General features: G+C 41.6%; 1 protein-coding gene across 4 annotated transcripts in view; it reads left to right on the top strand.

Annotated features, from left to right (window-relative positions):
- TNS2 (tensin 2) overlaps positions 1-27,608 on the top strand; it is a 261,754-nt gene that overhangs the window by 196,477 nt on the left and 37,669 nt on the right. For all 4 annotated transcript variants that reach the window (XM_075337232.1, XM_075337231.1, XM_075337234.1 and 1 more), the window contains exons 6-16: positions 633-679; positions 1,262-1,433; positions 1,713-1,763; positions 4,786-4,908; positions 7,012-7,076; positions 9,878-9,961; positions 16,205-16,317; positions 20,056-20,116; positions 21,207-21,291; positions 22,155-22,284; positions 27,473-27,538. In XM_075337232.1, coding sequence (XP_075193347.1) covers positions 633-679; positions 1,262-1,433; positions 1,713-1,763; positions 4,786-4,908; positions 7,012-7,076; positions 9,878-9,961; positions 16,205-16,317; positions 20,056-20,116; positions 21,207-21,291; positions 22,155-22,284; positions 27,473-27,538 — 997 coding nt within the window. The remainder of the gene's footprint in view (positions 1-632; positions 680-1,261; positions 1,434-1,712; positions 1,764-4,785; positions 4,909-7,011; positions 7,077-9,877; positions 9,962-16,204; positions 16,318-20,055; positions 20,117-21,206; positions 21,292-22,154; positions 22,285-27,472; positions 27,539-27,608) is intronic.

Here is a 27,608-nt window from a genome sequence, read left to right as displayed (position 1 = left end):
AATAGGTGTGGTAATAGTAAGAAACCTCCATTTAGAAATGTAGTATAGTTCTCCTGATATAGCCATGTCTCTTACCTTATGTGCAGGGCATTGCAGCTTAGATATGAATTCGCAAAAAGGTGTAAATTTGAGCCAAAATTTCTGGCTTACATAAAATCACTCTGACGGGCTGGAACGGGGTACAAGTGGAAGGAAACCCCAACCCACAAAGAAGAGCAAGCACATAAAAAAGGGACTATAAAAAAGGCGGAAATTAATATGGAGCAAACAAAAAACAGGCTCAAAACACACCAAACTAAACAACAAAATACAAAAGAAATGATGAATCCGCTCTCCAGTGTATTACAGCTTATTTTCACACAATTCTTTTGGAGTGCTGCCTTTTTTCCAGAGTTTATTTATTAAGCACCACAAGGTTAGGGCCCACACCCTTATTGTGCATTGCACTGGTGGTTGCTTCCAGGGGTAGATAGAAAGATTCATCATTGTTTTATGGGGACAATGAAATTATCTATAGAGGTGTTACTCATCTTTCCCAGACTCCTGAATGCTAGATCCCTGACTACGACTGCAGTGATACATACCTTTTATCCATTCTCTATGCTCAATTGCCATGTTTTTGTATTTTTCAGGGTTCCACCAAATCTATCAATGTCAAACAAAGGAGCTCTCTACCAAGGTGAGGAGAGACACTTATATTACTGCTCTAATCATATAGCTGCATTGGAGGAGCTTGTTTTCCTTTTTGTGTCTATTTTTCCTCTGTCTGTCTCCCTTACCTTGTGTTTAATATTGTCATGAGACTAGTGTTCTTGCCAGCCTGCTCACTAGCCTGGGTGAGTTCAGGGCAAGCGAAGGCTTAGGCACATGACGGCATCAGGGAGAAGGACCTGCATAGGGACATTAGGGAGCGTAGGGTACAGACTCAGGTGAGTTGCAGGAGGTGTCCTTTGTCCCCTCTCGATATCGGCAAAGGCTTCCTTCTATACTATTCCCGTTGTTACCCTTGTATTATGCTGTACGCTCTGGCGTGATACCAGTATTGATAATATATGGTGAAATTGACAATTAGTCGCAGGGATTCTGGTCTGGATATGGAGTTGGTCTTCTCAAAGCGGTGGTCCTGTGTAGAGGTTCCTCTGTAATTAGGGTATGAGCGTCATGCTGCTGTGACATTGTGGTATTTCATTTAATCTTCCTTAAATAATAGTGTGGAATATGTCAGGTTATTGTGATCACCAGATCTATTTCTTTATTCTAGGAGTTTTAGCCTAGATCAAGTGATCCAGCGCAGCTATGACCTGGACCTGACATATATTACTGAACGTATCATTAGCGTCTTCTTCCCCACCATCCTGGAGGAACAGCGATATCGAAGCAACCTGCGAGAGGTGGCAAGCATGCTGAGATCCAAACATGAGGACAAGTACATGGTGAGAGCCCCTATAATAAAAACTTCTCCAGTACATCTAAAGCCTAGAGATCTCCTCTCATATCCTCTGCAAAACTTAGAATGGCTGTAACATTGGATGTATCTTGGAAGCATCTCACCTGCTTAGCTTTTATGACTATAGCAGCCATGGTGATGCCTAAATGGACACCATGCAATCCTATTATGTGAGTCCATAGGACTTTCTGTCCACTTACACTAAAATATTTCCTTAAAGTTGCTGTTATCTCTTTATTCAGATGTTTTTTTGTTTTTTTTACAGTTTTTTAATCTGTCAAGAAAAAGACATGACATTAAAAAGCTCAACCCAAAGGTAAATGTATTCATAAGTGATTATTGCTATTGAGTCTGGGTAGAGGATGCGTGGCCTTGGAGAGATTATGGTCACTTGTCGGATTTATGCTATATTCGCACATCCATGTGAAATATCCATGTGCTGCCCCAATTTTCTTATCAGACGGCAAATGGACCTCAGGAACGTCCTGGATCTGTTCACACATCCGTGAATATACCAGAATCCGTGAATATACCAGAATCCGTGAATATACCAGAATCCATGAATATACCAGAATCTGTGCATATACCAGATCCGAGTGTACAATTCTCGAGACTCGGAGCGAGTCTGATTCTGACATTACTCAGGGGGTCCTGATGCTGATTGATAAGATCAGATGTGTAAATCCAGCATTAAGCACCATATTGCCATGATCTTTGATAGTCACATATGCTAGGAAGTGTTTCTGTTATATTACTCATTATTTTCCTCTTCTTGTGCTTTTTTCCTTACCCCACCAACCCCCCACCCTCCATAATAATCCCTCAGCCTCACCACCATGACCTCCCTTCCCCCACACACCGCAGAAACACATTCACTTTCATCAATAGGTTATTATACAGGAAATATATAAGCGTCTATATGAGAACAATCTTCCTGTGAACCGGGTGGTAGCTGCTTTATTTTGACTCTTTGCCAAACCAGCTCTTTGTGGTTGATCAGTCGGCCTTGTCCGTGACCTTGACTTGTGCCCCTTCTCCAGACATAGCACCTCTTGTCTTATATTTCTTTCCCTAGTCCTTTTCCCTCCCGTAAAATCTGGCTTTGGCTATTCTGTCTTTTCTGACCTGTTGGAGGGATTCTTACATATCAGTCTCGTTCATATATATGTAATGCTGAATTTACCAAGCAACACTGCTTCAAAAAACCTCTCTAAGGCCCTGTGCGCACACTGTGTTTTTACTCGCGGTTTTACCCGCGGTTTTGCTGCAGAAATTTCATGAGAAATGTTTGTAATCTTTCTGCAAACATTTCGCAGCAAAACCTATGGGGAAAAAAAATGGCTGTGCGCACACTGCGTTTTTTTCTCAAGAAAATTCTTTCCGCAGAATTCCTTGAGAAAATTTCTTGAGAAAATGTGCGTCACTTCTTTTCTGCAGGTACCTGCAGTATTTCACTCCATTCACTGTAATGTAATCGCGAAATACCGCGGGTATACCGCAGCTAGCAAATGATGTGCGGTATACCCTCGGTATTGCCGCGGTTTACCTGCGGTAATGTTCATCACTACCCTGCGTTTTGCAGGGAAGTGATGTCATTATGACAGGAAGAGGAAGCGGAGCAGAGCATAAACACACACATCACACTCCCTGGACGCCGCATGGAAGCACTTCCGTGTCACCTCCGTCGGGTGCCCGTGCAATCTGTGTCCCGCTCCAGCCCCGCGGCTGCCTGCACTGCAATGTGTCAGTGTCTGCCCACCCTGCAGTATCAGCAGCTTCTCACACTGCAATGCTAGCAGCCGCGGGGATGACGAGCGCTGCTGTCAGGTTAGATGAGATCATTACCTGCTGTGACGATCTCCTGCTCTCCTGACGTCACCGCTGTCACTGCCTTCTATGCCCGTCTCGCGGGCGGCCCGAGACTGTGACTAGCGCAGATGTCACAGGCTCTTGCGATACTGCTGAGAACGTGGCGGGCATAGAAGTCAGTGACAGCGCTAACATCAGCAGAGCAGGAGATCGTCACTGCAGGTAATGATCTCATCTAACCTCATGACGTCGGCGCTCGTTATGCCCTGCAGTGACCTGGGCTGACCTATTGATGTTAGCTCAGGTCACTGCACTACTCTCCCAGCCAATGGGGAACATTCTGTTCTTCATTGACTGGGACATTGACTATGGTATGGATCGTCTTGGGACCCCCTTATTGGATTACGCCAGACCTGGAATTGATTGTTCTTTTCAATAAATTGGTGAAACAGGGAATGTTTTGGGGAGTGTTTTTTCAAATAAAACTTTTTTGTTGTCTATTTTTTATTTCTTACTGACTGGGTTGGTGATGTCGGGTATCTGATAGACGCGTGACATCACTAACCCCAGGGCTTGATGCCAGGTGACATTACACATCTGGCATCAACCCCATGTATTACCCCGTTTGCAACCGCACCAGGGCAACGAAATGAGTTGGGGCAAAGCGCCAGGATTGGCACATCTAATGGATGCGCCACTTCTGGGGTGGCTGTGGCCTGCTATTTTTAGGCTGGGGAGTGTCCAATAATGGTGGACCTCCCTAGTCTGATACCAGACCACAGCTGTCCGCTTTACCTTGGCTGGTGATCCAATTTGGGGGGACCCCACGTTTTTTGTTTTAAATTATTTATTAAATGTAAAATAACAGCGTGGGGTGCCCTCTGTTTTGGATTACCAGCCAAGGTAAAGCTGCCAGCTGTGGTCTGCAGGCGGCAGCCGTCTGCTTTACCCTAGCTGGCTACAAAAGATGGGGGGACCTCACGTCATTTTTTTTAATTATTTATTTATTTTTTGGCTAAATTCAAGGCTAAGCACCCTTTAGTGCCACATGAAAGTCACTAAAGGGTGCCAGCTTAGAATATGTAGGGAGGTGGGACATTATATAGGTCTTTCTCATCTATTATCTATCTATCTATTCATCTTTCTGTCTATCCATTATCTATCTGTCTATCTATTATCTATTATCTATCTATCTCTCTATCTCTCTATCTATCTATTCATCTATCCATCTTTCCCTCTATCCATTATCTGTCTGTCTATCTATCTATTATCTATCTATTATCTATATTATTTATTGCAGTTACAGCATAAAAAAACGCAGGGACCAACCTGCGGAAAAAACGCGGCAAAATCGCTGCAAAACCGTGGCAAAAACGCATGCGTTTTTCCCGCGGTTTTGGTGCGGTAATCTTCAACTCCCAGAAGTTTCTCAAGAAATGTTCTTGAGAAAAATCACTTTTCTAGTGCGTACATAGCCTTAATGGTATAACGGCACAACTTAAGTGATCCTTTCTTTTCTGGTCTTTTAGGTTCAGGAGTTCTTCTGGGCAGACTGTCATGCACCACCTCTTGATGTGATATGCTCCATCTGTAAAGCAATGGAGGCCTGGCTAAACAAAGACCCACAGCATGTGGTTGTCCTGCACTGCAAGGTATAGACTGAGCCCAATGCTAAGATGCACTGCAAGGTAGTGACTGAGCCTAAGGCTAATTTGACACTTCTAGTTGAATAGAGCCATGTCTCATTATTATCACAGGCAGGATTACAATAACTTACATCACATTTCACCTATAAAGATATAACAATAGAAGATCACAGCTCAGATCCTCCCCCTCTCTGTACAGTCGCCTCTGCACAGGTCACAGAGCATGCCCAGTACATTCTGCCAATGAATATATGCAATCTTTTGTTTCCTATTGTCCATATTTCTCTTGTATCAGAACCAAACTGCCCCCATAGTTATGTATAGAAAATAGTAACATTTACAAATCAGAAAATACAGTCAGGGCCAGAAATATTTGGACAGTGACACAAGTTTTGTTATTTTAGCTGTTTACAAAAACATGTTCAGAAATACAATTATATATATAATATGGGCTGAAAGTGCACACTCCCAGCTGCAATATGAGAGTTTTCACATCCAAATCGGAGAAAGGGTTTAGGAATCATAGCTCTGTAATGCATAGCCTTCTCTTTTTCAAGGGACCAAAAGTAATTGGACAAGGGACTCTAAGGGCTGCAATTAACTCTGAAGGCGTCTCCCTCGTTAACCTGTAATCAATGAAGTAGTTAAAAGGTCTGGGGTTGATTACAGGTGTGTGGTTTTGCATTTGGAAGCTGTTGCTGTGACCAGACAACATGCGGTCTAAGGAACTCTCAATTGAGGTGAAGCAGAACATCCTGAGGCTGAAAAAAAAGAAAAAATCCATCAGAGAGATAGCAGACATGCTTGGAGTAGCAAAATCAACAGTCGGGTACATTCTGAGAAAAAAGGAATTGACTGGTGAGCTTGGGAACTCAAAAAGGCCTGGGCGTCCACGGATGACAACAGTGGTGGATGATCGCCGCATACTTTCTTTGGTGAAGAAGAACCCGTTCACAACATCAACTGAAGTCCAGAACACTCTCAGTGAAGTAGGTGTATCTGTCTCTAAGTCAACAGTAAAGAGAAGACTCCATGAAAGTAAATACAAAGGGTTCACATCTAGATGCAAACCATTCATCAATTCCAAAAATAGACAGGCCAGAGTTAAATTTGCTGAAAAACACCTCATGAAGCCAGCTCAGTTCTGGAAAAGTATTCTATGGACAGATGAGACAAAGATCAACCTGTACCAGAATGATGGGAAGAAAAAAGTTTGGAGAAGAAAGGGAACGGCACATGATCCAAGGCACACCACATCCTCTGTAAAACATGGTGGAGGCAACGTGATGGCATGGGCATGCATGGCTTTCAATGGCACTGGGTCACTTGTGTTTATTGATGACATAACAGCAGACAAGAGTAGCCGGATGAATTCTGAAGTGTACAGGGATATACTTTCAGCCCAGATTCAGCCAAATGCCGCAAAGTTGATCGGACGGCGCTTCATAGTACAGATGGACAATGACCCCAAGCATATAGCCAAAGCTACCCAGGAGTTCATGAGTGCAAAAAAGTGGAACATTCTGCAATGGCCAAGTCAATCACCAGATCTTAACCCAATTGAGCATGCATTTCACTTGCTCAAATCCAGACTTAAGACGGAAAGACCCACAAACAAGCAAGACCTGAAGGCTGCGGCTGTAAAGGCCTGGCAAAGCATTAAGAAGGAGGAAACCCAGCGTTTGGTGATTTCCATGGGTTCCAGACTTAAGGCAGTGATTGCCTCCAAAGGATTCGCAACAAAATATTGAAAATAAAAATATTTTTTTGGGGTTTGGTTTATTTGTCCAATTACTTTTGACCTCCTAAAATGTGGAGTGTTTGTAAAGAATTGTGTACAATTCCTACAATTTCTATCAGATATTTTTGTTCAAACCTTCAAATTAAACGTTACAATCTGCACTTGAATTCTGTTGTAGAGGTTTCATTTCAAATCCAATGTGGTGGCATGCAGAGCCCAACTCGCGAAAATTGTGTCACTGTCCAAATATTTCTGGACCTAACTGTATATACAAAAAATAATATCAGTGATTTATTCCCTATACCTTGGACAAATGTATAGGTCACTGTGTGTCACCATGAATTTGTAATGTTCCTTTCTTTTGTCAGGGAAATCTGGGGAAGACAGGAGTGGTGATCGCATCCTACATGCACTACAGCAAGGTGTCCGCAAGGTATTCTGTGATTCTTTTCATTTGCTACTAATATTTTTAGTATGATAAAATAATCCTAATAATTAATACGGTGTCCACTGCCTGGACAAACCCTTTTAAAATAAAGTAGTCCCCCTTGTAAAATAAGAGCACTATATAATCACCTCCTTCACTGGAGCTGCTCTATCAATGTCAGCTCCGGGTCTCAAAGGGTTTGCGTGACATTGTTGTGCTACGTGACCCCTGCGCTCTTACTAATTCCACTTATCTGAGTTTTGTCTGAAGCTGTGAACATTGGAGAAATGGAAGAAGTGAGAGCACAGCAGCCGTATACTGACCGCTGATTGGCTGCCGGGGTCACATTGGATAACAATGTCAGATGAGCCGCGATTGACCTGCATTGGCAAGTCTCAGTCATTATATGCTACCATTTGATTATAATATTATTTGGAAGGAACACTATCAGTATCTACAATGTGCAATGATTGCAATTTCTTCAAGTGCCCCTTTAGCAAAATTTCGCACCACCACATTTTTGGCCTGTGCGCTGAACTAGTCTACATGAAGTGAAAGCTGCACACCAAATTCAGAGAAATATGAACAAGCATAACTGCTTTATAATACATAAGGAATTAAAAATACAATTAGCCATATGAAAAATTAAAAAATTGAAATGTGACATTGCATAACTGCTGAGGATTATTTGAAAAAAAAAGAGATATTTAGCTAATGTATTGATCAATTCATTATTGCCCCATAACCAACTTCACGGTAATCTCTTATTTATGGGGTCCCTAACCAAATGTTACCTCTGTATGCGATGCGGTTAGAACCTGCTTGTGTATGGGTACCTAACCAATTGTTAGGCAGTTTTTTCTGTCTGAGAACCCAGTCCCACCCTTCAGCCATGTTTATTCAATTTCCTATATATCCAGCTCCCTGGCTTCCCATACAGAAGCAGGTTTCAACTGCACATAGAGGTAACCTTTGCTTAGGCACCCATACACACAAGCAGGTTTTATCCACATATAGAGGTAATATTTGATTAGGGACCCCATAAATATGAGATTACCGTGAAGTGGTTATGGGGCAGTAATGAATTGATCAATACATTAGCTAAATATCTCTTTTTTTTTTTCTTCAAATATTCCTCAGCAGTCATGTAATGTCACATTTCAATTTTTCATATGGCTAATTGTATTTTTCATTCCTTATGTATTATAAAGCAGTTATGCTTGTTTATATTTCTCTGAATTTAGTGTGCAGCTTTCACTTCCTATAGATTGTGCTTTTTTGACTGAACTAGTCTACAACGCACTATATAAGGACTGCATATGAATCCTCAGTTCTTGCCATAATTCACATGTATAGTAACAGTCCTCGTGGATAAATGGCAGTCTGCACCATCAGATGAGGTGGATACCTTGAACTGCGCCAAAGGATTCACCCTTAAAGGGGTATTCTCATCTCCAAGATTCTATCCTAATATGTAGTAAGTGTAATAATAATAATAGCAAGTACCTCCAATTAGAAATGTAGTATACTTCTGCTGATATGGCCATGTCTCTTACCTCATGTGCAGGGCATTGCAGCCTAGGTATCAATCGTTACGACCAATCATATAGTCACAGCTAGTTAGCTAGTTACTCATGGTCATAACCATGGATACCTAAGCTGCAATGCCCTGCACATGAGGTATATCAGGTGAGTTATACTACATTTCTAATTGGAGGCATTTGCTAATATTATTATTACACCTACTATGTATTGGGATGGGATCTTGGAGATCAGAATACCCCTTTAAGGGCTATTTTCAGTTTTTGTTTTATCCCAGCTAGCAATTATGACAAGTAGTGACTGTTTGCAGGGCATTATGATGGTTGTCGTTGTAAACTAAATCAGTCTGAAATGTTAAAAAGTCATTTGAGGTCATTGGCACAGGAATGAATGGCCTCCTATTGTCAGACTCTATGGACTATTATAAAGGGATGATATGCCGCGTATGAACACTCTGTGCCGCCGTACACGTGGCAATCACGTTACATGTTGGGACTTTGCAGACTCATAACATGTAAACCCGGCCCTAAAGTGTTTGTAGGTGGAGAACCCTTTCTGATCTCTTCTGTATCGTGGGAAGGTGACACACACACTTTAGAATTATGCGCGATGCTGCGAATCACTATGGATCGAAGACTTATCGCCTGATGGAAACCAGCGGTTGGCAACTGAGATCCTTCAGCTATAGAATTTCCGATATTCCTTGCTAGCCTCCAGGATATATGTTATAAAGTCATTTGAGGTCACTGGCACATGAATGAATGGCCTCCTATTGTCAGACACTATGGACTATTATAAAGGGATGATATGCCGCATATGAACACTCTGTGCCGCCGTAATCTTGTCAATCACGTTACATGTTGGGCCTTTGCAGACTCATAACATGTAAACCTGGCCCTAAAGGGTTTGTAGGTGGGGAACCCGTTCTGATCTCTTCTGTATCGTGGTAAGGTTACATGCACATTTTAGAATTATGCGAGATGCTGCGAATCACTATGGATCGAAGACTTATCGTCTGATGGAAACCAGCGGTCGGCAACTGAGATGCTTCCGCTATAGAATTTCCGATATTCCTTGCCAGCCTCCAGGATATAGGTTGTACACAGCATCAGCAAAAACACCAGACGCCGAGTAAATGAATAATTTCATGATCTCATGGGTTGGTTAAGTAGCATATTCTATTTCCCATATTTTCATGCCCCCTCCTATCTCTCCCCCCTTCCCTTCGCCGTCAGTCACACGCATTGTTTCCGCTCCTTTCGCAGTGTGGATCAGGCACTCAGCACTTTGGCCATGAGAAAGTTCTGTGAAGATAAGGTCTCGTCATCGCTTCATCCATCCCAGCGCAGGTCAGTGCAGAAAAACCGGTAACGTCAGTGATCCCGAGAACTGTAGCATTATTCACGGCTCACACACAATGCCAGAACACTTCAATATTGTTATTCTACCATGCAGTTGGGAAATCAGGACCTTTTCCTGTTCTAAAAGAGAAGTATTCACGTGCCCCGTGTCCTGTTATCAGGAGCCGCAGAACACTTTTTTCCCAACTAATTTCCTGCCATACAGATTGGCAAAGTAAAGTCTTGTTTCCTTACAGGAATGACAAGGAAACTTCTAGTGAAGTCCAATGGCGTAATAGTAATTGAATCTGTTGGCAGTTGTCTTAGAGGTGAAGTAGAAAGAAAGAAAAAAATAAATTGATCCCCCAGATGGTCCAAAAATCAATTTTTTCCATAATATAGTGGAAATAATAAACCTTTTTGAGCTTCAGTAAAAATAGCTTTCCAATAGTCAGAGGCAGATGGCTACAAAACCTCATATATACAGTGGGTATGGAAAGTATTCAGAACCCTTTAAATTTTTCACTCTTTGTTTCATTGCAGCCATTTGGTAAATTCAAAAAGTCATTTTTTTTTCTCATTAATGTACACTCTGCACCCCATCTTGACAGAAAAAAAACTGAAATGTAGAAATTTTTGCAAATTTATTAAACGAGAAAAGCTGAAATATCACATGGTCATAAGTATTCAGACCCTTTGCTCAGACACTCATATTTAAGTTACATGCTGTCCGTTTCCTTGTGATCCTCCTTGAGATGGTTCTACTCCTTCATTGGAGTCAGATGTGTGTAATTAAACTGATAGGACTTGATTTGGAAAGACGCACACCTGTCTATATAAGACCTCACAGCTCACAGTGCATGTTAGACCAAATGAGAATCATAAGGTCAAAGGAACTGGCCAAGGAGCTCAGAGACAGAATTGGGGCAAGGCACAGATCTGGCCAAGGTTACAAAATAATTTCTACAGTACTCAAGGTTCCTAAGGGCACAGTGGCCTCCATAATCCTTCAATGGAAGAAGTTTGTGACCACCAGAACTCTTCCAAGACATGGCCATCCAGAAAAAATGAGCAATTGTGGGAGAAGAGCCTTGGTGAGAGAGGTAAAGAAGAACCCCAAGATCACTGTGGCTGAGCTCCAGAGATGCAGTAGGCAGATGGGAGAAAGTTCCACAAAGTCAACTATCACTGCAGCCCTCCACCAGCTGGGAATTTATGTCAGAGTGGCCCAATGGAAGCCTTTCCTCAGTGTAAGACATATGAAAGCCCGCATAGAGTTGCAAAAAAACACATGAAGGACTCCCAGACTATGATAAATAGGATTCTCTGGTGTGATGAGATGAAGAAAGAACTTTTTGGTGATAATTCTAAGTGGTATGTGTGGAGAAAACCTGGCACTGCTCATCACCTGCCCAATACAATCCCAACAGTGAAACATGGTGGTGGCAGCATCATGCTATGGGGGTGTTTTTCAGCTGTAGGGACAGGACGACTGGTTGCAATTGAAGGAAAGATGAATGCGGCCAAGTACAGAGATATCTTGGAAGAAAATGTCTTCCAGAGTGCTCTGGACCTCAGACTTGGCCGAAGGTTCACCTTCCAACAAGACAATGACCCTAAGCACACAGCTAAAATAACAAAGGAGTGGCTTCAGAACAACTCTGTGACCATTCTTGACTGGCCCAGCCACAGCCCTGACCTAAACCCAATTCAGCATCTCTGGAAAGACCTGAAAATGGCTGTCCACCAACGTTCACCATCCAACCTGATGGAACTGGAGAGGATCTGCAAGGAAGAATGGCAGAAGATCCCCAAATCCAGGTGTGAAAAACTTGTTGCATCACTCCCAAGAAGACTCATGGCTGCACTAGCTCAAAAGGGGGCTTCTACTCAATACTGAGCAAAGGGTCTGAATACTTATGACCATGTGATATTTCAGTTTTTTTCTTGTTTAATAAATTTGCAAAAATTTCGACATTTCTATTTTTTTCTGTCAAGATGGGGTGCAGAGTCTACATTAATGAGAAAAAAATAGGTTTGAAGTTACCAAATGGCTACAATGCAACAAAAAATGCAAAAATTTAAAGAGGTCTAAATACTTTCAGTACCCACTGCATTACGTTAGTGTTATGTTACCATATATATATATATATATACAGTATATGCTTCCTTTAAGGCCGAATATATTTTATAGACATTATATGATTAGAATAATACCACTCATACCACTCTCCTCCACTGACTGTGTCAGGAATTACAATTAGTCCCGTTAAAAAGGTTGTCACATCTTAGTAAGCTATCAACAATTCACAGGACAGGTTAAAAGTGGTAGTCCTACCACTGGGACCCTCACCGATCCTGGAAACGTGGCTTTATTGTGTCTCATTTACATAGAGAAGCGGCTGTGCTTCATGGTATGAGTTCTTGTCTATGGGTCTGCCAGAGATAAGACCCCAGTGATGCATACGGTATCACCTATCCCAACTTAACACGTACCTCCAATTTCACAAGGAAACTATTTGAGTGCAGGCTCTATGGTATAATCATCTATAATCACTGTATAGTACGTTTTTGCTAATAACAGACAGCACGTACCGGCCAAAGTCTTTCCTACGAGCTGCACTGAGCTAGGCAGCATCTTGAGCATTTCTCTTAGCTAGCGTCTGCTCTGTCGGAGCCAGTGCTGTAAAATCCTATGGCCATAGAAAACAGTGGCGATCGAGAAGGAATTGCTATTGTTTTCTCTCATACAACCAGTGATGAGAAACCTGTGCACTCTTGATGAGGGTTGCTGAACCATTGTAACAATTTTTACTTTGGAAAATCATTTGGATCTTTGGTAATATCATGTTTGTACATTGTTGTACTTGTATTTTCTCAAGGGGTTATCACAGACAACATTGAGTCAACTTCTCCACTTTCTATCTGGTTTCAGGTGTGATTTTCATATTGCCCACACCTGTTATTTGCCACAGGTTAGTTTGAACCAGCATCAAATGCTTGAAACAAAGTTGATTACCCACAATTTTGGAAAGGTGCCAACAATTTTTGCCTGCCCATTTTGGAGGTTTTGTGTGAAATTATGTTCAATTTGCTTTTTTCTTTGTTTTTCTGGGATGTTTTTTCATGTGTTCTCATGTGTTATTGCAATATTGTTTTGGGAGAATTCTTCATTTACTGAAACATATTTCAAGGTTGCCAACACTTTCGCCAATGACTGTAGTTGTGCCCCTGTTTAAAGCACCTAAGGATTTTACAGTAAATCAATTTAATTTTTTTTTTACTTATTTGCATCACAAATTTGCATAATTTATTGTGACTTTTGATAATGTCAAGGAAGGAATTTGCGTTGAAGACTGCTAATGGAGTCTTTGTTTGGGATAACCAGAGACGATGTCACATTAGCTGTATATTAGTGCCGATATATATCAATGTATATAAGACAAAGAACACACAGACAACATGCTCTCTCCTTGAGTCAGCGATACCCACTGAGCTCATTATTATATTGAAAGAAACTTAATTATTACAGAAGGCACCTTCGGCCTTGAAAATGATACACAGAGTTTATGGGAGTGTCACTCCCCTATTTCTCCCAGCAGATGTTCATTAAAACATTCTTTCTGTGTGGACATTACTGTTAAGACTTTGCAGCTTCACATTCTGGCTTCATCATCTTTAGTTAACTCCTTCATAATTATACAACTTTGAATTATACTATAGGTCTGTGCAATTGCTACATAGACAGACAGATAATTTTGCATCTACATCTTGATTAGTTATATACACAGATATTCTTATTACATTTAAACAAACATACTACAGCTCAGGTGACCTCCACAGTCCCCCCTTAATAAAATATCTGTGAATATTATTAACCTTAAATTTAAAAATTTTCCCCATTTAGATATATTTTATTATTTGGGACTTTAGTTATATCCATATCTATATATGTGGGCTTTCTATGGGATTGTTGTTTAATTTAACACTTTAGGCTTTAGCTCCCCCCTTAAATACTTATTTTTATTTATTAAACATAACTCTATGATTTATAGGGGCTATTAGAATTGGCGTTATTACTCTCATTAGGGCACATTATCCTGATTAAGAAAAATTTAATCTAGACCTTATTTTAAAATTAGCACATAAATAAAAAACAAAAAAAAACAACAAAAGGACATTTGGAAATTGTCCATGGTTCTTCTTTCCGGATATGAAACAAAAAGGAGGATGCTTAGTCAGTGCTAGTCCACTTAGGGCCACTTTGTGAACCTGGATAATCTGCTCTTGATAAAAAAAAAAAAAAACATGATGAGGCTTCATGTGAACAGTTTGTGGCACAGACTTGGAAAAACCTTCTGGGATAATTAGGCCACATAGAGGAATTAAATAAATATCTGTAGTTGGACTTGGGACAATTTATATCAAAATAACGTAGGAAATCATTCTAGAATTAAGGAAAATCCCACATTTGAACCAAAATTCAATGAAAAAAAATGCACAAAAGAGAAAGCAGAAAAGTTACAAGTCAGACGCTCTTTATAAACAATAAAAAGAGATCTTAAGATGAATCCTCACACCAAAAAGCAAGTGACAAGACTATGAAGACTATGAGATTAGTCAATTTACATAAGGAGACAATTAGCTAAATTTCATTTCATTTCATTTCACAATTTCATTGTGTCGTAAAAAATTGAGGACTTTAACAACCCCTTGAGAAAATACAAGTACAACATGAGATTTCCAAAGATTCAAATGATTTTTCAAGGTAAAAATTGTTAAAATGGTTTGGACTGGTTAATAGTGATGAGCAAGCACTACCATGCTTGGGCTCTCAGTACTCAAAATGAGCAGTCAGACACTCGGATAGGCTCAATGAGTTGATACACACGGCACTTCTGGGGTAGTGCTCAAGTAGGGTCCAAAACCATCTCAAGTAGATAATGGAAGTCAATGGGAAACTCAATCATTTTTCCGGGAGATCTCCTGGAAAAATGCTTGCGTATCCCATTAACTTCCATTATACTTGGTACACAAGTTGAGCCTATCCGAGTAAATGTAGAAACCTGGCACTCAAGATAAATGTGAATAGTTGTCGTTTATTGAGAAGAACTTGTAGAATCAGCACAAGCACAAATGTTTCAGTCAAAGACCTTCATCAGTGTGCGTGCAGGGGGTCCTCAGAACGTATAGCAACTAGGCAACTGGCATGGTCCGCATTGTCCACATTGCCACATAGACAGCGGTGGACACCGCGTCATACCTGACTACGCCAGTTACCAAGTTGCTATACCTTCTGAGGACCCCCCGCACGCACTGATGAAGATCTTTGACCGAAACGTCTGTGCTTGTGCTTGTTCTACAAGTTCTTCTCAATAAAAGACCACTATTCACATTTATCTTGAGTGCCAGGTTTCTACATTTACTCGGATAGGCGCAACTTGTGTACCAAGTATAATGGAAGTTAATGGGAACCGCAAGCATTTTTCCAGGAGATCTCCCGGAAAAATGCTTGAGTTTCCCATTGACTTCCATTACTCTGAACTCGAGTTCAGCCGATCCGAATGTCTGACATGCTCATTTCAAGCACGGAGCACCCAAGAGTGGTAGTGTCTGCTCATCATTACTGGTTAACCCTCTCCACGAGTGCAGCATTTCCTCATATATGGTTGAATGAGAGAAAAACATTGCACTTCCGTCTTGAGTGCCACTCTTATCTATTGTCTATATCTGGTATTCTAGCTTAGTCTCATTAACTTAAAACATATTTTCTCTGTCACAAGAAAGCGAGCAGTTTCTTTATTGTTGAATGGTGAAACAAATAGCTGGAAAAAGCATGTGCAAAAAAACTGACCTACAGTGGGGTTTTTCTGGGCCGCAGCATGTCAGTTCTTTGCTGCAGAGTCGCAAGTGTCTTCCGTAGGGAGAACACAAGCGAGAGATCACAGCAAACCAAATCTTGATCGTGGGCACGGGTCGCTGCGGTCTCCTTCATTCTCCTGCGGAGGAGTCTCACAGCCCCGCAGGTCCTGATCGTGGGCACATACTCTAAGAGGAATCCACATCAAAGAACTAACACTTTTTTTTTTCCCTACAAACCTAAAGGGGTGAAAAAAATAAAAACCCTACTATGAACAGCAAAGATATTAAAATAAATAGGAGGAGACGGATATGATTTATAGAAAAAGTTAAAAAATCTCTGTTTGAGCATAGTCTTAGATTGTAATCACCTAAGTTTTTTCTTTTGTACAGGTATATCAATTATTTTGGAGGATTATTGTCGGGGAACATAAAGATCAGCAGTGACATGTTATCATTGCAGTGTGTTCTGATACCAGTTATCCCGGCACTTCAGAATAATGAAGGTAAGTGTTCATATCTACTCATCATAGTATAATATCACGGATAACACACAGGGCATGTATGGACTAAATGGGTCTGTTCTCAATATGGGTGCGGGGTTCAAGATTCAGGGGCGGACATATCATCGGTGCAACCTGTGCAGCCGCACAGGGGCCCGAGAGGTTAGGGGTCACTTTCTACCTCCAAAGCAGGTGCAGTTGTGCATTTTGATGAGCTTTTGGGCGCTAAAGGGCCTAAATATTGTTTTTGCACAGGGCCCTCTTCTGTCATAGCATGTAATGGATGAACTGCCCCATGACAGCACTTTACGTCTACCACCACAGTGTTGGATGGCAGCGTATTTTCATGGCTCTGACTTTGTTTATTCCTCTTCTGTATCTATCAGATTGCCCAGGGTGGTGGCTTCATGTTTTCATGACTGGAGTATTGAGAAACGCGGCCTACTCGGCATTCAGCGCTGTCTTTCTCTGCGATTGTTCCACATTAATTTCAGCTTACATGGTGCTCATTATACATTTGTCCTAAGCCCATATGTTTCTTATAAATTCTGACTTCCCTTGACATCTGCTTCCCAGATCCACAGCGTTAGCATCGACTGTATTAAAAACTCCACCTTGGCTATTGCATGTTGTGCCAGACATAGACTCCCACTGCTCGTTGCCATGTGGAATTTAACATTTTCTAGCCTCCAAAATTAGTTTGGAAAAACAAAACCCTAAATGAATATGACCATGCCAAATGTAATCAAAACCTATGTAGCTAATGCGATTTTCCATACAGTTAGGCTATAGGATGAGAACGCAGGTTTCCAGACCTGGGTCACTCCACGTCCCTTGTGGTCTGTGCATACCATCATCTTCACGCATATGTCAGACATCTGCTTAGTGTTACTCTACCATGAAGCATAGCAGTCGCTTCTTTTTTAATTTCATAGTTGGGGTTGATTTGCCATTTAACATAATTTGAACATAATTTTCACTGTATATTTATTGAATTTTTCTGCTATTTATGGCAGGGTATAAACTTGGAACCAACCTTACTCCATGACTATTACATTATGTAGTTATTTTAGTTATGATATCCTCCTCATATTCCTAACACACTGTTTTCTTGGTTAAATAGTCATGTTTTTCCAAGACGTAAGGAAAGAACCTGCCAGATATTTTTGATGCCGCATATTGCTTGGGTAAAAATACATCTAGCTTGATCCCTATGTCACCCACATGGAGACATCAAGGATAGTCGAACATTTCCCATATACATGAATGTGGCAGATCCTGTTAACTGACCCCCACCCCCAAGCTGGTCCTTTGGTCACCATCCATATCCTACAGACCTGTCAAGGCCAACAAAAACATCATGCACAGTATGGTAGAAGCTTTATGAAGGATCTGAACCTAGGTGTCAGCGCATGGAAATATGATTTCACCCATTAAAGAACTTTTGTTGGGTGCAATATAAAGGGAAATTGTCAGCATAAAATGATGTGCAATCTATGGACTTTAGAATTGTGGGTTAAAAAGGCCCCCATCATATACACATTAGAATGAGAATGACCGAATGTTACCAAGGCCTCCTTCACACGTCCATGTTACATTCGTTTTTTCATGGATATAACATGCAACCATTATAACTAGTGATGAGCGAATACTAAAATATTTGCAAATCAATGGGGAACCTGTGAATTTTTCTGGGAAATCTTCAAGAAAAATGCTCGGGTTCCCCCATTGACTTGCATTAGGGTCGTTATTCGTGACGAATACTGCAATAGTACTAGGTATTCGAAACAAATATCCCAAACCTAAATATTTTTTTGTATTTGCTCATCACTAATTATAACCTATAGGGCTTCTCACATGTCCATGACTTTACATGGACCGTGTGTCCATGCAAAGCTTCCGGAGACATGTCCATTTTTTTTCCGGCAACAAGAGCCAATACAAGCCTTGAAAAATGCCTACAGCACATGGATGGCGTCAGTGTACATCTCATGTGCTGTATGTGTTTAACATTGTAAATAGTGCTGAGCGAGCACTACCATGCTCAGGTGCTCTGTACTCGTAACCAGCAGTTGGACACTCGGATAGGTGCGACTCGAGCACCCGAGTATAATGGAAGTCAATGGGGAACACTAGCATTTTTGCTGAAGAGCTCCCGGAAAAATGCTTGAGTTTCTCTTTGACTTCCATTATACTTAGTACTCTAGTCGCGCCTATCCAAGTGTCCGACTGCTTTTTATGAGTACTGAGCACCTGAGCATGGTAGCACTCACTCATGACTAATTGCAAAGTACAGGATAAGTTTTATCATTAATTTCTTTGTTTATCCATCCGTAAAAAACAATGGTGACTGATGGTAAAAATGGACACAGAGATCGTACACTGAAGACACCCTGATCCAAAACACTGAGGATACTGCTACCATTTTTCATATACATGTTTAATTGCGGATGTGTGAATGAGGCCTAATGTGTATTAGGGACCCTTGAAAATTCCCTGACAAATGATGTAAACACAGAGAAGGATCCGGCCTATTGAATCTTGGAAACCAATTTTTTGTTCTCCTTGGAGATTAGTTGGTGATAGAAATTTTTGGTAATGGCGCTCACATGGAGAATATGGGTCGCTGGGCCTGTATTCTCTACCCTTTTGCAGGAACTGAACTACAGCAGTGTCCATTCACTTGACATAGGGTTGAGCTGCAAAACGAGGCACAGCTCGTGGTCAAGTGTGGCAATATTTCTGTAAGGCCTCCTTCACACATACGTGTCTCTGGTACGTGTGATGTCCGTTTTCACACGTACCAGAGACACGGGCACATGTAGACCCATTAAAATCAATGGGTTTGCGCACACGGGTGTGCTTTGCCATGGACCGTGTGTCCAAGTGGAGCATATGTGTGTCCGTGTGCTCCACACGTAGACATGTCCCTTTTTTCTCCGGCAGCACGGGTGTCACACCGACTGCACAGATGTGATCCGTGTGACATCAGTGCGACATGTACTGGAGAAAACTCACACATGCCTGTGAAATAAAATTAATTTCTCCAGCCCTGCTATCTCTGCCGCTGCTGTCACTTGCTTCCGACCCAGCTCATTGTGCTCATCGCATATGCATGGCACAGAGGACCGGAAGCAGCCGCAGGGGGGAGTCAGCAGGGCCAGAGACCGTAGATCAGCACCACGGACAGTAACGCCAGGGACAGGTGAGCAGAAAGTTCCTGTTCTCCATGTGTTATCACAGATAGCACACGGAGAATACACGTTTGGCAAAATCACAGCACAAGGAGGGCAGTACGCACCTTTTACACGTCTGTGCAAAATGTGCATGGTTTTCACAGATGTGTAAAAGAGGCCTAAAGATAAGTCCTTTGTTTTGAAGTCCTGAACAAGCCTTTCAGTTTATGAAGGCCTGGTCAGAGGAGAGCTCCTCATACATGACCCTCAGAGCTCGATGCCCACTGGAAACATTTGAGTCATTTTGCTACCTGAGCCGCCCTTGATTGAACCCTGCTTCATTCATAATGTATTCCTACCGCAGATCTATACGCAGACAATTCCGTCTCATATGTTTACCATCTGCATAATCTAGCCGTGTTATTTCACTTGTGTCATAGTAATGCCTTCATTTTGCTGTATGAGTCCAGCACATTCCTGTCCAGGCCACATAAAATCAGAGGAATGCCAGGGCTTCTGTAAATCTTCATTCCACTCATATTGTCTCATTTCTCCTCTGTCTCAGGATTTTGTCCCTTTCTGAAGATCTACCAGTCCATGCAGCTGGTCTACACCTCAGGAATTTAGTAAGTGTTATTTCTGTACCTCAGTACTTTGTAACGTATAGTAACACCCTAATTAGGGGCTCATTCAGACAGACAGCATGGACTGCACACGGACCTATTGCAGCCAACAAGCCATGACTGCACTATTGCAGATGCTTCCTTCCTGACTTCAACCAACCCACTATTCACATTACCCCATTCCCACAGATTCTCCCTCCAATAAACACATGACACCTGCTTGGATAATTTGGCCAAATCGGCCCTTTATTACACAAACATAACAGTAAATAAATAGCATAACTTTCTTTAAACAAAGAGGGTTCTTGGTGCTCCGAAAAATCTGGTGGACGTTCCCATAATAATAATAAACCGTCCAGCGTTGCCTCCAGCTGCAACCACAGGCACGGGGACACCTCTAACCGGAAAACCATTTCCCTAACACCGACTCTCAGGGGACCCACCCTGGAGAGCCCCAAAGTCCGTTAGATAATTACCATTTCAAAGGAAAAGGAAGGGGTTACCATCCACCTATTGTTCAACTCCCAACCACCAACTCCAAGAACCCACCTGACTACCACTTGCCCAAATGACACCGAACAGTTTGTTAAAACGCAACACTATCCCCTATCAACTCACACCCCAACTCAACACAGGGCAGGACCTTTTCTGCTGGCCAAACGTGCCGCTCTGGTAGTCCCCCCCCATCCTGATCCTATATACCCAATTCAAACTTACCCACTCCCCTTACTCTTACACCAGCCCCCCTAAACTTTTGCCCCCCCCCCCCCACAGCCTGAGCTTTTCTTTCCTCCTAACAGGTTAACCCCTCATTGCCCTACAAACTAAGTCATGGGCCACTTTGCCCAAGGCTCCGCTGTGGGCTCCGTTCAGCCTGTACATGTGGACGTTGTATACACTACGTTCTATTACATGTAATATTACGGACAAGATTAGCGCATGTCGTCAATGACAGCTCCTGCAACCCATCTGTAATATAGACGAGCACACAGACCTGTATACTGAGCCAAACAATGTCCACATTTTGAGTTTTGTTCCCATTTTTTGATACGACAGTCTTAATTTAGCCTTACTCTGCCTCTCTTGTCTCTAGCTTAAGTCAAGGAAATGGCGCTAATAAGAAGCGTCAGCTGTGTATTAGTCTGGAGCCAGCCCTTCTTCTTAAAGGCGATATTATGGTATGTATTGGTCTCTGCATTTTACAGGTATATTACATCGCATTGTCCTGACAATCTGATTGGGATTTTGGTACAAATTAGCAACAGACATAGGATCAGACATGCAATACAGTTTCATGCATAAGTTTGGGCACCTCCTGGGCAAAATTACTGTTATTGTGATCAGTCAAGTAAGTGGAAGATGAAATGATCTCTAAAAGGCATAAAGTTAAAGAAGACACATTTCCTTTGGATTGTAGAAAAAAAAAATCTTCTTTTAGATTTTTAAATTAACAAAAAAGGAAAATGGGCACCCTTCATGGTTAGTAACTAGTAGCACCCCTTTGGCAAGTATTATTATTATTTATTATTATAGCGCCATTTATTCCATGGCGCTTTACATGTGAAAGGGGTATACATAATAGGGACAAGTACAATAATCATAAACAAAACACAGACTGGTACAGGAGGAGAGGACTCTGCCCGCGAGGGCTCACAGTCTACAAGTATCACAGCTTGTAAACACTTCTTGTAGCAGCCAAGAGTCTTTCAATTCTTGTTTGATGGATTTTTATCCTTTCTTCCTTGAAAAAAATCTTCCAGTTCATTCAACAGTGCTCAACATAATAATATTGTGAAAGCATAGGTCATCCAGTGAAATACTCACATATGTTCATGTCTTTTGGCACATTTGGTTGACATTAAGACATTTTTAGAAGCAAATTTTGCAGAAGGTTACTACCTCTATGTAGTAGAGATATTTACATCTTATTAAAGGGGTTTTATAAGATTGATCTTGACAGACACAAAATTTGACACTTAACTTCAAGTAAATAAGTTTACCATTTCTCGCCTATTTGCATCATATAAATTTGTATTCGCAGGTGAAATGCTACCATAAGCGCTGCAAGCCCCACGAGCGCGAGGTCCTGTTCAGACTTCAGTTCCATACCTGTACGATTCACAACACTCACCTCTGCTTCAGCAAAGACCAGTTGGATTGTGCCTGCTCAGGTGAGATATGGCGCCTTCCATCCTGGCTGCCTACCTGTGATTTCCAAAGTTGTTTACACAGAATTTTATGGTTTTAAAGGTAATCTAGCATCAGAAAATGACCTATTGTTTAAATTAACTTTTTGTTTTTTGTGTATTTTTTAACACATTTTTGGAGTGTTGTTTTTCATCACACAATATTTATTTAAAAAAAAAAATTAAAAAATGTAAAATTACAATTCTCACTCTGGCCACTGGGGCTTTGTTGATTGATGCTTCTTGTCCTTTCAAGAAGAGTTTCCAGTAGACTCCTTATCAGCAGAGGCAGAATTATAATGACAGGTAACAGCTCTTTACACAGCTGATAAAGATCCTCCAGTCACAATAGGTGATGTAACATCTGACCTTGCGTCCCCTTATTTTTCAATGACCTTTGCATCAGCTCATTAGATACTTCAATACAAAAGAAAGGGTCAGAGTTTGTTCATTGTGGCTAGGTACATGTGTTGTTTCCTGAAACAACAGGAAGTTAGACTCTAAAAAAACAGTGGCCACCTCCAATCACAATAGGTGATGTGACATCTGATTTTGCATCCCTTTCTTTTTCAATAACTTTCGCATCAGCTCATTAGCTACTTCAATACGAAAGTAAGGGTCAGAGTCCATTCATTGTGGCTAGGTACATGTGTTGTTTCCTGAAACAATAGGAAGTTAGACTCTAAAAAAAAACAGTGGCCACCTCCAATCACAATAGGTGATGTGATATCTGACTTTGCATCCCTTTCTTTTTCAATATTTTTCGCATCAGCTCATTAGCTATCTAAATACAAAAGAAAGGGTCAGAGTCTGTTCATTGTGGCTATGTACAAGTGTTGTTTCCTGAAACAATAGGAAGTTAGACTCCATAAAAAACAGTGGCCACATCCAATCACAATAGGTGATGTGATATCTGACTTTGCATCCCTTTCTTTTTCAATAACTTTTGCATTAGCTCATTAGATCTTTCAATATAAAAGAAAGGGTCAGAGTATGTTCATTGTGGCTATGTACATGTGTTGTTTCCTGAAATAGTAGGAAGTTAGACTCTCAAAAAAACAACAACCCAATGGCCAAAATCAAAATTGCATGATTTCTATTTTAAAATAGATTATGGTGTGTAAAAAAACCCATTGCCAAAATGTAAAAACAATACATTATTTAATGTAGTAACTTGACAAACAATAGGTCATTTTCTGATGATACCTTCACGTTTAGACAGGGTCTGCTTATAGACTGTGAATTAAGCAAGAGCTACTTACTCAGGTGGCATTTAGGAATATTGAGACATGAGGGAAAAGAAAGAACTGTGGACAAAATATTTTAAAGTCACGTTCTGTGGCTACTGAATTGGCAAGATGTTAGGGGAATGTTGCTCATTTTGCTTTTTGCTGCACAGATCTTGTTATGAGTTTTTCCTAGTGAGGCTGCTGCAGCACTTCTTTTTTTTACACCAATTTAATTTTCTGTGCTGGAGAAATTTCTTCAACCTGGAGTCATGAAATCAAGAAGTCAAAGGAAAACGTTTCCACTATCTTAAGTGATTTCACATTTTGCCTCAATATTTGTATCCAAGAAGGCATCATATAGAGACATTAATGGAAAGATTTACAGGTTTTCTATGGTTTGGATGTACTGTTTGTTTTGTCTCAGGCTTTGTTCACATCTACATCATGGTGTACGTTTATAACAGACACCACAACACAGTGTCAGATCTATCATTGGACAAATACCAGTGGTGCCTGACAGATCCTATTGATGTATAATGTCTGTCCATGTGCATTGTTTAGATGGGAACAATGACTTTTTCACCCAAATATGAACACAGCCATACAAATACTGATGCATAATATTGAACAAAGTATGTAAGCATGATGGCTACAAGTATGAGATGAGGCAAAAAATTAAATGTTTGACATTTGTTGTTAATATTGTGTTTTAAAAAAGGATATCCGTAAAGCTGAGTACCGACCACCGCCAATGAATGGATGTGGTGCAGTGACAGCTGCGCTCTGCGGGGTGTGAGCTGGATTTACAGATCCATCTATGTTTTGTACCATCATATAGAGACTTATTTACTTGGTTGTCCTTGGGAAACATATTTTAAAAGCTTAGTCTGGTATAGAAAAAAAAAAACACTGACGAGCAAAAGGGTATCAATGTTTTAAACTTCTAAATTCAGGCTCCATATCTCACCATCCACTACAGCTTCCTATGTGAGACTACCTTTATGTTATAGACAGTCATCTTGGATATCTCATAGAGAAATTTGATTTGCAACTACTTAGCATATTATTAGTTATGCAGATTCTTGTCAGGTCACTGCATTGCTACGGTTTTGCTCTTGGCGGTGGAAAAATATTTTTCTTCCTGTACACTACAAATTCCAACCTGTTCTCATATTCCCTAATAGCTCAGTGTGTTTTTAGGTTGATTCCCAAATGAAAGGTCACTGGTTCAAATCGAAGAGCAGTCATTACAAAGATTTCCCAACAAAAGAGAAACAGCATCATCCAGGTCATCGATAGCAGTCTCTCGGCCACGAAAATTGAGAAACTGCATCATGTGTCATGACAGTTGGAAGAATAATTAAAGAAATATGGCCGTCCATTCATTAAAAAGCCAAGAGATGGACATCCCAGCAAAATGGTCAACAAGTTGGATCATCATAAGGTCTATCAGTTCTGGTGTGACAAATATGGCAGTGGAGGTGGCTCGTATGTTTTGTAATAGTGAGATCACATATGTTCATTCAAGCACCGTGTGACGCATATTACACAAATCTGGAATGGTGGCCTGAAAAAAAGGAGAAGCCTCAACTTCAATATCGTCATAAGAAGCATCAGCCGAAGTTTGCAAAAAAAGTACACATAGTGGACAATAGAAGATTGGAAACGGATGATTTGGAGTGATGAGACAAAAGTCAATAGACCAGGTACTTATCGGTGTGGAAGAAACAAGAGACAAAGGGGCTAACAGATCAAGAAATTGAAGGAACTGTCAAGTTTGGTGGTGGAAAGGCCACTTCACACATAACGAGATCGTGAGCGAGATCGATGCTACGTCACAGTTTCTGTGACGCAACAACGACTTCACTAGCGATCTCATCGTGTTTGACATGTACCAACGATCCGCCCCCTGCTGTGAAATCGTTGGTCGATGCTGAACAGCCTGGGCCATTTTTGGCTCGTTGGAGTCCTGCTGGGCAGGATAAATCTCTATGTTTGACACCTAGCTAACGATTTCGTTAACGACCTAGATCAGTGGCATGTAGTTGTGTCCGCATTGTGTGACAGGGTCCCGACGATTTACAAGATCGCATGCTCGTTCCTAAAGTCGGTGTGTGTGACACCTCACATACGATTTCACCAACAACTCAGCAACGATCCGGAAACTGTGACGTAGTAGCGATCTCGTTCATGATCTCGTTATGTGTGACTGGACCTGAAGCCTGATAATGTTTCACAGCCAAAGGCGTTGGATACTTGACCAGGATCTATGCTAGTCTCAAAGCTGTGCTATATGTGAGTATCCTACAAGATGAGTTACTATGTGCACTCGAGTACTATTAGTATGAAAAGGAATACATAGTGTTCCACCAGACAACGACCCAAAGCATACATTGAGATTGGCGAAGAAATGAGTCAATGACAATGAAGTAGAGGTGCTGGATTTGCCCCCACAGTTCCCAGACCTCAACCCAATTGAACACTTTTGGGTAGAGTTGAAGAAAATGCTGTATACATACTCAAGTCAATCAACCAGTATCCACCAACATTGGGAACATGTAGAAGAGACCTGGGATCACATTTCAGCCGAGCAATACTTGAATCTGATAGAGAGCATGCCCAGAAGGATTCAGTCAGTGTTGAAAGCCAAAGGCTGATTTACAAAATACTAATAAAATGATAAGAATTTAGATTTTTAGGAGCGAAACAGTAACAATGCAGTGACATGACAAGAATCTGCAGAACTAATCATAGACTGGATAGTGGAATGACTTAGGGGTGCTTCACACACAGCGAGCTCGCTGCCGAGATCGCTGCTGAGTCACGCTTTTTGTGACGCAGCAGTGACCTCATTAGCGATCTCGCTGTGTGTGACACTGAGCAGCGATCTGGCCCCTGCTGCGAGATCGCTGCTCGTTACACACAGCCCTGGTTCGTTTTCTTCAAAGGCTCTCTCCCGCTGTGACACACAGATCGCTGTGTGTGTGACAGCGAGAGAGCGACGAAATGAAGCAAGCAGGGAGCAGGAGCCGGCATCTGGCAGCTGCGGTAAGCTGTAACCAAGATAAACATCGGGTAACCAAGGTGGTTACCCGATATTTACCTTAGTTACCAGCCTCCGCAGCTCTCACGCTGCCTGTGCTGCCGGCTCCGGCTCTCTGCACATGTAGCTGCTGTACACATCGGGTTAATTAACCCGATGTGTACTGTAGCTAGGAGAGCAAGGAGCCAGCGCTAAGCAGTGTGCGCGGCTCCCTGCTCTCTGCACATGTAGCTGCATTACACTTCGGGTTAATTAACCCGATGTGTACTGTAGCTAGGAGAGCAAGGAGCCAGCGCTAAGCTAAGCGGTGTGCGCTGGTAACTAATGTAAACATCGGGTAACCATACCCGATGTTTACCTTAGTTACCAGTGTCCGCAGCTTCCAGACGCCGGCTCCGTGCAAGCGAAGCGTCGCTTGCACGTCTCTGCTGGCTGGGGGCTGGTCACTGGTCGCTGGTGAGATCTGCCTGTTTGACAGCTCACCAGCGACCATGTAGCGCTGCAGCAGCGATCTTGACCAGGTCAGATCGCTGGTCGGATCGCTGCTGCATCGCTAAAGTGTGAAGGTACCCTTAGGCATTCGTTGCTGTGGCCAGCGATTGGTTAAGGAGGCTTTTATGGCCACGTTCATTGTATTGAGGAAGTCTCAAGATTATTTAACCCTGCCTGTCTCTTATCTTGAAAATTCATCTGTTACTAGTTCAGTATAATCTGCTCGTCCATGTGACACTCGTCAGGATGGGAAAACGGAGATATGTGGTGTTGTTTGTTTAGTAGTCCCTGTGATTTCCTGATATCCGTGCACTGATCTTCTCCATGGTATAACAGAACATCACTGAGTTCACTGCCATTTACTGTGCATTCCCATATTATTAATAATAATTGTAATTTCTGATCCAAGATGACAGATATCCAGATGACGCAGCTGTGGAATTTATATTTTCCTCTGGACAAGACAAAGTTAAAGGTAAGGCGTAGGGCACTTCTGAGTCATAAGGTGTTTTTGACAGAATTCTGGTGTAAAATGTTTGCGCAGC

Source organism: Anomaloglossus baeobatrachus, chromosome 2, assembly GCF_048569485.1.
Source record: "Anomaloglossus baeobatrachus isolate aAnoBae1 chromosome 2, aAnoBae1.hap1, whole genome shotgun sequence".
NCBI classification, from domain to species: Eukaryota; Metazoa; Chordata; class Amphibia; order Anura; family Aromobatidae; genus Anomaloglossus; species Anomaloglossus baeobatrachus.
Note: the sequence above shows the minus strand (reverse complement) of the source record. Positions and strands in the feature narration are given on the sequence as shown.